This window comes from Corylus avellana, chromosome ca1, assembly GCF_901000735.1.
Source record: "Corylus avellana chromosome ca1, CavTom2PMs-1.0".
Lineage (NCBI taxonomy): Eukaryota > Viridiplantae > Streptophyta > Magnoliopsida > Fagales > Betulaceae > Corylus > Corylus avellana.
This window is the reverse complement of record NC_081541.1, coordinates 19,335,241-19,349,741: the sequence shown is the minus strand read 5'-3', so window position 1 is coordinate 19,349,741 and position 14,501 is coordinate 19,335,241. Positions and strand designations below refer to the sequence as shown.

Genomic DNA, 14,501 nt, shown 5'->3' with positions numbered 1-14,501 from the left:
GTTTCGGGGTTAAATAATTTGCCTAAGTCAAAGATTGTTCCAATTGGTGAGGTGGACGATACAGATAGGCTAACAAATATTTTTGGGCGTAGGGTGGCATAGTTACCTATGAAGTACTTGGGTCTTCCATTGGGGGCGCCTTACAAGTCCACTTCCATAAGGAATGGTATTGTTGAGATGATGGAAAGAAGGTTGGTGGGTTGGAAGAGGCTTTATTTGTCTAAAGGGAGGGAGGTTGATGTTCATTAAAAGCACTTTGTCTAACCTACCTACATATTATTTGTCATTATTTAGAATAGGTTAGAGAAGCTTCAAAGAGATTTCTTATGGGGCGGTTTCAATGAAGAGTTTAAGTTCCATTTAGTTTAGTGGTCACAAATATGCTCTCCCATGCAATTTGGTGGGTTGGGAATTCAGAATTTGAGTAAATTTAATCAAGCTCTATTGGGTAAATTGTTATAGTGCTTTGCCACAAAAAGGGAAGTGTTTTGGCGTTTAGTTGTAGAAGCAAAATATGGATGCATGAAAAGAGGTTGGTGTACTAAGGCGTTTAGCTGAGGGGCCTTTTGGTGTTTAGCTGAGGGGCCTTTTGGTGTTGTAGTGTGTAAACATATTAGGAGAGAGTGGAGAGTTTTCACGAGATCTCTTAGATTTGAAGTAGGAGATAGTTCTCATATTAGATTCTAGCTTGATATTTGGTGTGGAGATCGGTTTATGAAGGAAGTCTTCCCCGGAGTTATTTCGTATTGCAACACATAAGGAGGCATGGGTCAAGGATAATATGCAGATTTCTAATGATGTTATTCAATGGAATGTACCTTTTTTACGAGCGGCCCACAATTGGGAAGTAGAGGTGGTGATGGCATTATTTGGGATGTTGTATGCTCTCTGACAATAGACAGGAGGTGAGGATTGTATTTGGTGGACTCCTTCAAAGCGGAAGAAATTTGAGGTGCAGTCGTTTTTTTGCGTGCTTTCTACTTCAAGGGCGTCTACATTGGGGGTTTCTTTCTTTCTTTGGAGGAGTATATGGAAAGTTAAAGTACCATTGAGGGTGAGCTTCTTTGTGTGGACGGCAACTCTCGGAAAGATTCTAACTTTGGATAATCTGCGTAAGAAAAGAATTATTGTGGTGGAATGGTGGTGCATGTGTAAGCGGAGCAGCGAATCTGTTGATCATCTCCTTCATTGCAAAGTGGCACGAGCCTTATGGAGTGTGATATTTACTCTCTTTGACATCACATGGGTTATGCCTGGAAGGTTGTTAGATTTGTTAGTGTGTTGGCGAGGTCAGAGAGGTAATCATTCAGTTATGGATATGTGGAGAATAGCCCTATTGTGTTTAATGTGGACTATTTGAAGAGAGTAGAACACACGATATTTTGAAGATCATGAAAAGACATAGGACAAGCTCAAAAATATGTTGGTCAAGATCCTACTCAATGACTTTTAATGTTTCCTAGTTTTCTACTATCTCAATTTGTGGATTTTTGTTCTTCTTTTCGCCTTTAGTATGGCCTTTCTTTGTATGCATCATGTGTACTAGGGTTGAGCCACTCTGTGCTTTTTAATGAATTAATTATTTATCAAAAAAAGTTCCCCCATTCGCTGCCCATTGTAGCTCTCCAAGGTAATTGCCAAAAATCGATTAATGCACCCAATGAGTGCGTCTCAAGTCCATGATAACATCTTCCTCCCTATCTTATGAGGGAGGGAAGGAGTCGCCAATGGAGCAAGTTCTCATTGGCAATTTTTTTTCTCTATCTTTTTTTTGATAAGTCTCATCGGCAACAAATTTGATGAGCAAGGGCAAATTTCCAGCATGTGGAAATCAATTTTCAAGAATCTACCAAAGTTGAAAATAGAAATAAGAGGTACCTGTTTTGTGCCTGGCCTTGACACCCATCCAAGCCGATTACAAATACGGTGCACGTGAGTATCTACACATATCCCTTGAACATTATTCCATCCAACATTCATAACCTAAGCACCACATACCACACAACTTTGAGATGCTAAGGCAACAATCTGACTTAAACAAATAATGCAATCAAACCCTACCAAATGAGCCATCTTAGGGCCAATCCCTGGAAGTAAGAGTAGTTCCTCCAGTGAGCTAGGAATGTCTCCATCATACTTCATGAGACAAATTTTTGCAATTTTCTTCAAGTTAGTAGCTTTTCTTGTATAAAATCCAACCTAAAAATTTCAAGAAAGAAATAGATAGATAAATAAATAAATATTGAAAAGAGAAGTTATAGAAGTTTCGTAAACTATAGCAGAAAACTGTCATACAGGATAAATCAAGGTTTTGATAGTTGCTTCATCAGCTTTGTCAATGGCATCAGCGGTGAGCAGACCATTTTGAAGCAGACGCTGAATTGCTCCTGCAATCCTAAGACCTTTGTCAGTGAAGTTTGAAGGGCATCAACGGAAAAGCAGAACAAGATTTGGAGCAACTAATGACTATAGTATATATAGAGCACAATGCCATATAATGTGTTCATCAACCGACCTTACCGTATAAATCTCATTACAGGGAAAGATCATTCTAAAGCTGTTTAGGTTGCTTCCATGGCATAGGAAGCTACCAAGTAACTTTAAACAATCCCAATTAAAAACTCAAAAGGTTACATATGTATATATATATTTAAAAAAAAAAAAAAAAATCAATACACTCCAGTTGAACGACTGCCCAATGGTGATTGTATATGGCCACAAGCTCCTTTTTTATATTTTTCTACAATACCTTTAACCACTTGTTCACGATTGCCCTTTTTATTAGAATATTGGACCATTTCACACTTTTCCAAGTAAAACCTGGAAATCTACAGTTTATGGTAGCAGAAGATTTCATGAATTACATAATTAGCAATCTGGTCGATGCTGATCAATTATTTGTACAAAATCTAAGTAACATCTAAAATGTATATTATATAACTTAGGAAAAGAATCTAGAAGAAAAAGGTTTCAATTATTGTTGAATTATCAAAAAAAAAAAAAAAAAGTGCTCAAGGAGAACTTTAAATGCTCTCATGGTTGAAGTTGATTTTTGGACTGCCATATAGTGGTGGAACAGGTTTTGTGTGTGGAGAAAACTGTTTATCTACAGAGGAGAAACTTCTCAGTGGTAGAACCGTAGAGCACAAGGGGAAGCTCCAGTGACAACTTAGAGCTTTTCAAAATATTTCTGGTGCACATAGGGCTGTCAAATGACCAAATAGTTCATGAAAAGCTCGAGGTTTACTAACTGTAAACTTGCTTCCTAACTAATTGAACCAGGATTCGGCCTGAGTTCTAATATTGTCTATAGTCAATTAGATCAGTTGGTCTCAAATCACTCAACCACAGGAGACGATTTAAATAAATTCAATAAGCAATTTAGCTTTGATAAACACAGCAAAGAATCAAGTTAGCAGTTGATAAAGTAACTGGAGAAAGAGTTTCCAGCACTCATGACCTTAGATCAACAATAATCTACTCATGACAAGCTGTGTAAACACCAATTGGCAATCTTGGATAGTAACACAAAAACCATTCCGAGCTCAAAACTGTGGAGGGATGTGTCACTTGAATGTGTTGAGGTCTGTTGAAAACAGGGGGGGTGGCCATGAGCACCACCACCCCATTAACAGAGGGGTGGCCACGAGCACCACCCCATTAACAGAAAGGTGGCTCGTATTTTTTTTCTTATCTTCTTTTTAATTTTTTGTCTGCTCTTTGACGAAATATGTAAGGAATTTGACAAGAGGATCGACTTGATAATGGGGATAAACTCAAAGGAATTAAAGATAAAAATAGAAACTCAAAGAGGATCTGATAAAGGCCTAAAACTTATTGAGTGGTTCAATGATTTTTCTTTAAAAAAAATTAAAAAATTAAGGGTCTGTTGACTCATTCCTATTTGGAAATGCCTCTTTCCCTGATAAGACTTCATTCTCCTAACAAAACAATTTTCCATATGGATTTTTATCACTCTGACGCTAATCTTATGAAGTCTTTTCAATCATGTTGTTGAACTACATTTATTTTATGTTATATGTTAAGGTTTGTGTTATTGTATTATGAGAAGGCATTATTGCATACTTGCACCATGAGACGCTAATATGAATAATACATTACCAGGAGGAGAATCTTTATTTCTGGGTCTCACTTGCTCACAAGCCATTTTTTCTTTTCTCAATTATCTCACTTTCTTTTCTTCTATTACACTGTTCAACTTGGTATTAGAGCAATCAAATGCTAGAAAAATCCAGAAAAAATAAAGAAGAATTTTTTTCTGTGTCATACAACCGCCGACATCAGCGTAGGTGGAGGAGCCCAGGACTATGTTCAGAAGCACATAGGGCATTCTTTGTGTCTTGAAGGTGGTCAACAAGCGGCGGCTAATGGTGTTCACAGTCACGCCAGAAAATTCAGCAATCATAGTTTTTTGGGTTGTTTCAGATCAGTGCCCAGGCTAATGGTGGTCACAGTCACGCCTGAAAATTCAGCAACCATAGTTTTTGGGTTGTTTCAGATCAGTGTGGGCACTCGACTTTTCTTATTGAGGGTGTGAAAAGTGTCCATCAGTTTGGTCTGGGGTGTTCTTTGAGAAGAACTCCTGGTTTCCCAGCGACAGCAGTCACTTCCAGCAACCAAATACAGCAGTGAAAAAAGGTGACTAGACAACAGGTCATTTTTCACCTGGGGAGAAACGACAGACTGCTAGATGCATCAAACAGCAGGTTGTATTGGAAAGGGAAAAATAACAGGTCGTACTGACAAGGGGGAAACGACAGGTGAGCTGACATAAACGACAGGTTGTTTTAGGTGATTAAAAAAACTGAGACGACCTGTTTTCTCAACAATCACAAGGTTATATTTCATTGAAGTGCAGATAACACAGCTGACAAAGCTAATCCCAAAGTGCTTGATCAATTACAAGTTACCCTCATATTAAATTGAGACAAGCTTCAAGAGTTCAAAGATTGGCTCAGCTAGCTTGAATCATCTACTCTCCTGACCAGTCTTGACCAGAAACTAATAATGGTGCATTTCTATTTTCCTTAGTTTGCCCTCATAACTTGATACTGTGAGGCGGTTGAGGTGGTCTTCATTGCATCCTTACTTCTCCAAAAGGACAGCTCATCACTTGATCCTTGTGTGTGTGTGTGTGTGTGAATGTATTCCACTCCTGATTAAAAAGCTAGTAATAGTAGTCAACAGCATTCATGTGGACAGTGCATCGTCCTGATAATCTATCACTGGTTGTAACTACAACCTACAACATACCACTGATAGGAATACTACCTTGTAAGAACAAAGGGAAACAGCCTAATTAACAAATGACAATAAATATTTAACAATGCAAGCACTTGCCATGAGTAACATTATCCTTGGTTTGACTTGACAAAAGCGAAGATACTAAGACAGCAAATCTTCTCTCCTGATAGAAGAAAAATATGAATAATTAGCGTAACCAAGCTATGCTTCACGCATGAAGTAGAGAATGACAAAGCAATGATATTGGAAAAAGTTGGAAAGTATATAAGCATATTAAGGTGATGCAACCCGCTACACCCAACTCAAAGCCAAGTCTGTCAAAGACCATTTGACTACTAGTCCAAGAGTCAACTGGTGCTTCTATTGAATCAAATTTGGAAACGTTAAAGTTCAAAGTAGTGAGTCTTCTAATAATCTTTTTTTCTTTTTTCTTTTTTTGATAAGGTGAGTCTTCTAATAATCTTACTTTTCATATCTTGGAATTCAAAGTGTCTCTTTTTTGGCCATCAAATGAAATTTATTGGTTTAGAATAAAGTAATGTCCCGTTTCAGCATATCTTTTTTAAATTTAATTTTCTTGTATAGTGAACAAAGAACTATTTGGAGGAAGAGCTAAAAGAAATTCCCAAAAAAAAAAAAAAAGGATTTACCCAAAGGTGACCACCCAGGGCAATAGGATGAAAGGCATCCCAAAGGAAAGCAACAAGGGAACAGAAGTCATCAGAAAAAAGCACCTCTGGCAGCAAGAAAACTGCCACAAAAGTCTACAAATACAGGCACCCAACCAAAAGAAAAACTCAAATATCAATCTAATGCAGCTCCCAACACATCATAAAGTCTTCAAAGGGCACGAATTTCATCTTCTGTCCACGTAATGGCATTAGGCACTACCGTACAGTCCAATTTTTTTGAAGTTCAAAGGGTTTTCTAAAACCCAACGCAGCTCCTAACTCCGCTTTTCCCATTAAAATATAAGCATTAGACAAGCAACATGAATGTGCAATCTCTATCTTTCTTGACAAAAGGGATTTGATTTTGTCCTTTTCCTACTTTCACCATCAGGCAAGAAGTCAAATGTAATATTTCCAGTATATGATTTATCATAAAATTACTAAAAAAGAATTACATAGCAATTACTTTAACAATGCTGATTTAGTAGAAGAAAATGTATGAAAGGAGGAGCTGATTTTTCTATCTTCAGCCCTGTGCTATTCATTTCATATATATGGGAGAAGGATTACAATAGAATGAGAAAGATTCTTGAGAATGACAGCTGGTACTAGAACACCTATTCTGGACACCTCATCCAAGTTTTCTTCTAGAATATTACATAATGCCTTCTAACACTCCCCTTCAAACTGGAGCATATATGTCATCTAAGCCTACCTTAGAATAGATAAATTCAAACCCACTAAGACAATGACTTTGTAAAGATATCAGCAAATTGGTCCTCAAATTCACAAATGGTGTGGTTATATCTCCACTCAGTATCTTATCTCAAACGAAGTGACAGTCAACCTCTATGTGCTTGGTCCTCTCAAGAAATATGGGATTAGAAACAATGTGTAGAGCAGCTTAGTATCACAAGACAGTGGGATGGAGTAGGTGCTGGGAAGCCTATCTCCCGTAGAAAGTGTTGTAACCAAGTTAGCTCCTTGGCAGAATGAGCCATCACTCTATACTCTGCTTCTACGCTCGATCAAGCAACTACACTTTACTTCTTACTTTTCCATGTTACAAGATTTCCTCTCAAAAAGGTACAACATCCTGTAGTGGAGCTTCTGTCTGCCGGTAATCCTGCACAATCAGCATCAGTGAAGCCTTCTACCATAAGATGAGCATTCTTCCTAAACAATATGCCCCATCTTGGGGCCCCCTTCAGATATTGAACAATACGAATAGTAGCGTTCCAATGTGAGTCTCGAAGCCTCTAGGAATTGACTCACCACATATAAGATATCTAGTCTTGTGATTGTAAGATAAGCCCCTGCTCAAAAATAAAATCAGAAAAATAGATCATTGCTTACGTGTGTCTAGATGCACGTAATCGTTCTCCTAGGTTTCGAACTACATTAAAATCCCATCCCATGCACCAAGGCCTTTCCCACAGATTCATTAATCCACCCAATTCATCCCATAAATCGCTTATAACGCCATCATCATTTGGCCCATAAACACCAGCAAAAGCCCATTCGAAATTATCTGTAACACTTCTGAAGACACAGGCTACTAAATATCTCCCTATATATTCCTCAATCTTCTCCACCACTCGCCTACGAGTGTGGCAGGTGCGGCAAAGGAGGCCCATGGGTTTGGCGACATTGGGTTTTGTACAGTGCAAGTTGAAAATGGGAAAGATGAAGTAGCGGAAGAGGATAGGGAGGAAGATGAGAGTATAGGCAACGAAGATGGGGAATATACATTGATAGAGAGGGCTGGGACGGTAGATGAGATGGGGAGGACAAAGATGTTGGATATTCAACCGTTGGCCAGTATGGGAGCAAATGGTGGAGCTCAAGCAATGTCTCCAGATTGGGTGCTCAAGAGGGTATTAGAATACTGTCATGCATTGGGCCTAGCATGTGATGGGTATGAGGAGGAGTTGATGGCTCTGTTTACTGCCATCGAGGCCGGTAGACCTAACAAGGGAGTGGGTAAATGGTCAACAAATGTGTGACAAAGCGGGGAATCAAGGAAATCGCGAATTAAAGTGGTTGGAATGCACGGTGAACTATGATGTGAAGGGATCATCTAAATCGATTGGAAAGGGGAGGTCTGGTAAATATTGTTAATGAAGCCAAAACTAATTTCGTGGAATGTGAGAAGTATGAATGAGCCTGAGAAAATAATGAAAATTTGGAGGAGGTTACGAGAGTGGAAGGTGGATATTGTGTGTTTGCAGGAGACAAAAATTGAGGTCATTAATATAGAGGTGATTCGGAGTGTGTGGGGGTGTACTTATGTTGATTGGCTGTACTTGGGATCTACAGGTGCATCCGGGGGTATTTTATTAATGTGGGATAGGCGAGTGGTGGAGAAGATTGAGGAAAGGAATGTATAGGGAGATTTGTAGTAGCCTATCTCTTCAAAAGTGTTACAGATAATTTCGAACGGGATTTTTCTGGTGTTTATGGGCCAAATGATGATGGCATTAGAAGCAATTTATGGGATGAACTAGGTGGATTAATGAATCTATGGGAAAGGCCTTGGTGCATGGGAGGGGATTTTAATGTAGTTTGAAACCCACGAGAACGATTGCGTGCATCCAAACACACGCAAGCAATGATCGATTTTGTGATTTTATTTTTGAGCAGGGGCTAATCGATCTTCCAATGGTAGGGGGGAGGATCACATGGTCTAATCAGCGTGCGGGGTCCAGACTTGATAGATTCTTGATATCTACAAAATTGGAGGAATATTTTCCAGATGTGTGACAGAAAAGGCTTCCTCGGGTACTATTGGACCATTTTCTGGTGGTATTAGAGTGTGGAACAGGAAGAAGGGGTCGAACACCTTTTAGGTTTGAGAATATGTGGTTACAAGCGAAGGGTTTCGTGGAGCAAGTAAAGAGGTGGTGGGACTCTTATTACTTTGAAGGTTATGTGCTGGCTTGAAAGTTGAAGGCTCTGAAAGGTGATCTCAAAAAATGGAATGTGGAAGTGTTTGGAGACATAAGGAAATGGAAAAAGGAGATGGAGGAGGGATTGAGTGAGCTGGATCGCATTGAAGAAAGTAGAGTAACGGAGGAGATAATTAAACGAGAAGAGTGTTCTAACAACTTAGAGAATACTCTTTATCAAGAAGAAGTGAGTTGGAGGCAAAAATCTAGGGCATTGTGGTTGAAAGAGGGAGATCGGAATACGAAGTTATTCCATAGGTTGGCCAATTCGCATAGGCGAAATAGCATGGTTAATGCCCTGATGGTGGCTGGGAGCAGGGCAGAGGATCCAACAGTTATACAGGATCATATTGTGCATTTTTATAAAACATTGTATTCTGAACAGTATCAGGCGAGACCAACCAGGCTTTTAGCTCCACTGATGGTAAATCAGGCTTTTGACTCCATAGATGAAGGGGAGAAAATTTGGATGGAGTGAGAATTTGCTGAAGATGAAGTATGAGAGGTGGTGAGGAAGTTGAAGGGCGACAAAGCACCAGGCCCTGGTGGATTTACTATGGCTTTCTTTCAGAAATGTTGGGGGGTGGTAAAGGAGGACATGATGGCATTTTTCAAGGAATTTCATGAGTGGAAAGTTTGAGAAGAGCATTAACGCTACATTTGTTGCACTTATTCCAAAAATAGTTGGAGTATTGAAGATCAAGGATTTTCGCCCTATAAGTCTTGTAAGTGGGGTGTATAAAATCATTTCGAAGGTACTGGTTAGTCAGTTGAACTCAATGTTGAGGAAGCTTGTGTCACATACACAAAATGCATTTATTCCAGGTAGGCAAATTTTGGACTCTACTTTAATGGCGACCGAATGTGTGGATAGTCGGATTCGATCTGAGGAATCAGGCCAGGCCTTATTTGCAAGCTAGATTTGGAGAAGGCTTATGATCATGTCAACTGGGACTTTCTACTACACATGTTAGAGAGGTGTGGTTTTGGGGAAAGATGGCAAGGTTGGATTCATCATTGTGTCTCTACGGTACATTTCTCCGTCCTCATTGATGGAACGCCTGCAAGTTCTTTCAGTAGCTCTCGAGGAGTGAGACAAGGGGACCCTTTGTTGCCTCTATTATTTGTGTTGGTGATGGAGGTGTTTAGTAGGATGATGAATGCAACGGTGGAGAGAGATCTTATGTCTGGATTTTCAGTGGGTTCGCGACGTTCTGAGGTAATGGTAGTGTCACACTTATTATTCGCAGATGACACACTTATCTTCTGCGAGCCAAAGGTGGAACAACTTCGTAATTTGAGATGTTTGCTATTGTGTTTTGAAGCGGTTTCGGGGTTGAAAAAAAATCTCTCAAAGTCTGTTATTTCCCCTATAGGTGAGGTGGGAGATGTGGAAGGCTTGTCAAGAATACTTGGGTGTGGAGTTGATTCGGTGCCATTTACTTACTTGGGTTTACCTTTGGGTGATCATTATAAGGACCCAACTATATGGAACAATGTCATTGAGAAGATGGAGACTAAGTTGATAGGGTGGAAGCGGATGTATATATCCTAGGGTGGTAGGCTAACGATGATAAGCACCCTCTCCAACATACCCACGTACTATTTATCTATGTTTCAGATTCCAATGAGAGTGGCGAAGTGTATAGAAAAAATACAAAGAGACTTTTTGTGGGGAGGTGTAGGTGACGAATTCAAGTTTCATTTGGTAAACTGGTCCAAGGTTTGCATGTCGATGAAGGTGGGGGGATTAGGGGTAAGGAACTTGACTTAGTTTAATCGAGCTTTGTTAGGTAAATGGTTGTGGAGGTTTGCCAATGAGGGTGATGCGTGGTGGAGGAAACTAGTGGAGGTTAAATATGATACGATGAGGGGTGGTTGGTGCTCCAAGGAAGTAGGAGGACCCTATGAGGTGGGAGTGTGGAAATGTATTCGAAGGGGGTGAGATAATTTTAAGCAGCATGTGCAATTTGAGGTAGGAGACGGTTCTAGAGTGTTGTTTTGGCAAGATGTGCGGTGTGGGGAGTCACCATTGAAGATTCTATTTCCAGCCTTGTTCAATATCGCATGCGCTAAGGAGGCATGGGTGGAGGAGAATATGGATATAGCAAATGGTGCTATTCATTGGAATGTAATGTTTATTCGACTGTTCATGATTGGGAAATGGAAGAGGTTTCGCGATTTTTTGATTTACTGTATTCCCAACAGGTTAGGCATGGTGGGGTGGATAAAATTTGTTGGATGCCTTCAAAGAAAAAGAATTTTGCGAAGTCATACTATCAAGTAAGGGTTAATTCGGCACCAACGGATGGTCCTTGGAAGAGTAAAGCATCTTCGAGAGTGGCTTTTTTTGTGTTGACAACGGTACTAGGGAAAATATTAACTTTGGACAATTTACGTAAGAAGAACACTATAGTGATGGAGTGGTGTTGTATGTGCAAGAATAGTGATGAATCAATTGATCATTTATTATTGCATTGTGAGGTTGCTATAAAGGAATGGAACATGGTTTTTCAGATGTTTGGTGTTACGTGGGTGATGTCAGGTAGGATGAAGAAATGTTTGGAAGTTGGAGAGGTCAAAGGGGTAATCGTACAGTTATGCACATTTGGAGAATGGCTCCTCTGTGTGTAATGTGATGCTTATAGAGAGAAAGGAATGCACGGAGTTTTGAAGACCGTGAACTTGGACTCATAGAGTTGAAGAAAATGGTGCTCCAAACATTGTTCTCATGGAGAGTAATGTGGCATTCGTCGCAAGCTTCAACGTTTGTGGAATTCTTAGACTTACGTGCTTCTTTTTCAGCTTAAAAGCATTTGTATACATGGGCTCTATTGTATACTTCTTGTATACATGGGTTGCGCGCCCCTTTGCACTTTTATATACATTGATATTACTTATCAAAAAAAAAAAAAAAAGATAATTGAGCTCTCCAACCAATCGACGGTATTTGCTAGGATCTGGAAATAGGTGTCCTTCATCATTCAAGAGTTTTAATTCGAATCCATAGGAGTATCAACGGGCAAAGCACCTAGCACTTGAGTCTCTTCAAGGATATCAAGTACATATTTCCCCTACTGGAAAGAATGGTCGAGCCAGAAGCAAGAGTGAGTCATCCAGAGAAAAAGCCAAATTGGCAGACCTAGTGGGTTTGCCATGGAGATCCCAACAGTAATCTATTGAATGATTGTTGCAGTCGCAGTGGGAGCACTTCTTAGATTCCCAACTACCAAAGTGTCCGCCTCCCCATGAGTCGCGTCCACTACGCGCACAACAGCCTCCTCATGGTCCACCAAAATTGCCATGAGAGGCAACAAGGGTAGAGCGCTCACCGGGACCAGAGTCCACATCAAAAAGGGTAGTGTGCTGAAGTTGGGAATAAACCTCATGAAGAGAGGGAAGATTGGAGCTACATAAGATTTGTGCACGGACAAGTTCATACTCGGACTTCAAACCAATGAGAAAGCAGACCACATCCATATCCTAGCATTGTTTCTCCATTTTTAGTGCTAAATGTTGTGAGCAGTGGATTCATGTTCCTCTCCTCGAAGACACCCATAACTTGAGAATAATATTCCACCAATCTCCGCGTATCTTGCTCAAGACCAACGTATTGTTTCAATACTTCATACATGCAAGTGACATTCTCGGCTCCATAATAGATAAGTTAGATATGTTACATACGCTCCCAAATGGCTTTTGTAGATCTAAGGTGCAACAAGGTAGTCCCAATACTAGGCTTTGTGCTAGAAAGCATGAAGGACATGATCATATTATCCTTCTTATCCCAAAGACTTACTGAGACAGCTGAAGAAATAGAAGTAGTTGAGGCGTCTGAGCTCGTATCAGTTGCCGATTTAGAAGATTTCGGTGTGTTAGATAAGAGGTGATCAAATGAGTCCTTCCCTCTCAAGAATATCTCTATTGATCAAGGCCAATAAATGCAATTCTTACTATTAAGCTTAATAGATGTCTAGGAGAAATTAAAGTAGACATGGAGGAGATTAGCTCAGGTCTAGTAGCCATACTATCAATCAACAAGTAGACAACTCAAAATTATAGTCAAAAGATCAAAAAACGACTTCAAAGCTCTGTCAAATGGGCTCAAAAACTGCTGAATTTGCTAAGAAATAGCAAGAACAGGCCAAAGATGTACTGAATTGAACTAAACCAACATGAACCAGCTCGAAGATACTGAGATTAAGGTTGCTTGGACTAAGTCTAAAGGCAAAAGGGAGTTGTTCAATTTGAAGAGCTCCATTAACTATGGCAATGCACACAAGTCCGACCGGCGAGGGAAAGGCAAGGCTCACGTGCAGTAGCGCTGAGTTTCCTTTTGGGCTTCGGGTGGGAGGGTTTCCAGTCTTTGTGGGTTTGAGGGGTTTTTTGATGGCTAGTATGGTAGTTGCTTTTGGTGGAGTTGGGTTTTCGCGGGTCCCTTTTCTTGTTTTTTCTTTTCTTCTGCTTTTTTGTCCTTTTGTATACTTCTTGTATGCTTGGGGAGCCTATGCTTTTTACAAAGCTTTCTTGATATTACCTATCAAAAAAAAAGATACTCTGAATTGGCCTGAAAATCGTTTAACTGGCCCAAAATTACTCTTAACCAGCCGGAATATAATCATTACCGAACACCGGAGTTATAAACCGGCAGAATCAGTTTGTATCAGCCAAGATGAGTCACCGGCAGTTGTTGGATTGGGCTAGACCCGATATTATTCCAAGTTGAATGAGTGACCCAACAGTGACTAGACCGGGTCAAATGATGGTAACCAGGCTCAAGCAATGGAACACGACCCAAACCAAATCAACAAACAGCCCAACTGAGAAATAAAAGAACTAAGCCCAGCTAATAAACAAGCCCAGCCTAACAAACAAGCCCAAAGTTTAATAAACTCGAACAAGGTTATTCGGATCCTGAATAGGGAAGAAGTAACCATAGCCAAACAAGGCGCTTCCCTGTCAACTCCGATGAGTAATCCCTCTACCGCTGCTCAGAAACTCCCCGCGACCACTTCTACATTACTCACGGGATCTATCGCAGGCCATCCAACTATAAAAACACCAAAACCAACCATCAATGACCGCTGTGAAATAGAAGAGTTCCCAAAAAGCACCATCAACCGCCACGAAACATTGTGATTCAACCAAGAATAAACACAAAAAGTGCTGACTAACCAACACAATTGGCCTGAATAAATTTTTCATGTCAGTTAATCATCAAACCCAGCAGTCATTGAATTGGTTCTGCTGTTCCACTACCACAATGCTGACGAAAACGATGGTGATGAAGATTACCGGCCACCACATCATCTTCATACACCTTCCAACATTATACAAATGCTAGAATCGAAAAACCCATGTCACAGCAACCCGGAAGCAACAATGATGAAAACCAGGGAGAAGAAGAAAAAGAAAAACAATAAAAAATGTGAAGAATCGGTTCACCAAAAACAAGGGAATATTCAAATTCTACGCTCTGATACCATGTTAGTAGAAGATTTTGTATGAAAGGAGCCAATTTTTCTACAAAATGAGGAATATTCCTGAGAATGACGGTTGGTACTTAGGACACCTATTCTGGACACCTCATGTAAGTTTTCTTCCAGAATATTACAGA

At 40.0% G+C, this 14,501-nt stretch overlaps 1 protein-coding gene across 4 annotated transcripts in view; it reads right to left on the bottom strand.

Annotated features, from left to right (window-relative positions):
* Nucleotides 1-14,501, bottom strand: part of LOC132165841 (endonuclease III homolog 1, chloroplastic-like) — a 33,094-nt gene that overhangs the window by 8,198 nt on the left and 10,395 nt on the right. For all 4 annotated transcript variants that reach the window (XM_059576526.1, XM_059576534.1, XM_059576543.1 and 1 more), the window contains 4 exons: nucleotides 5,362-5,428; nucleotides 2,296-2,387; nucleotides 2,062-2,199; nucleotides 1,879-1,983 (listed from right to left, as the gene is read on the bottom strand). In XM_059576526.1, the coding sequence (XP_059432509.1) occupies nucleotides 1,879-1,983; nucleotides 2,062-2,199; nucleotides 2,296-2,387; nucleotides 5,362-5,428 (402 nt within the window). The remainder of the gene's footprint in view (nucleotides 1-1,878; nucleotides 1,984-2,061; nucleotides 2,200-2,295; nucleotides 2,388-5,361; nucleotides 5,429-14,501) is intronic.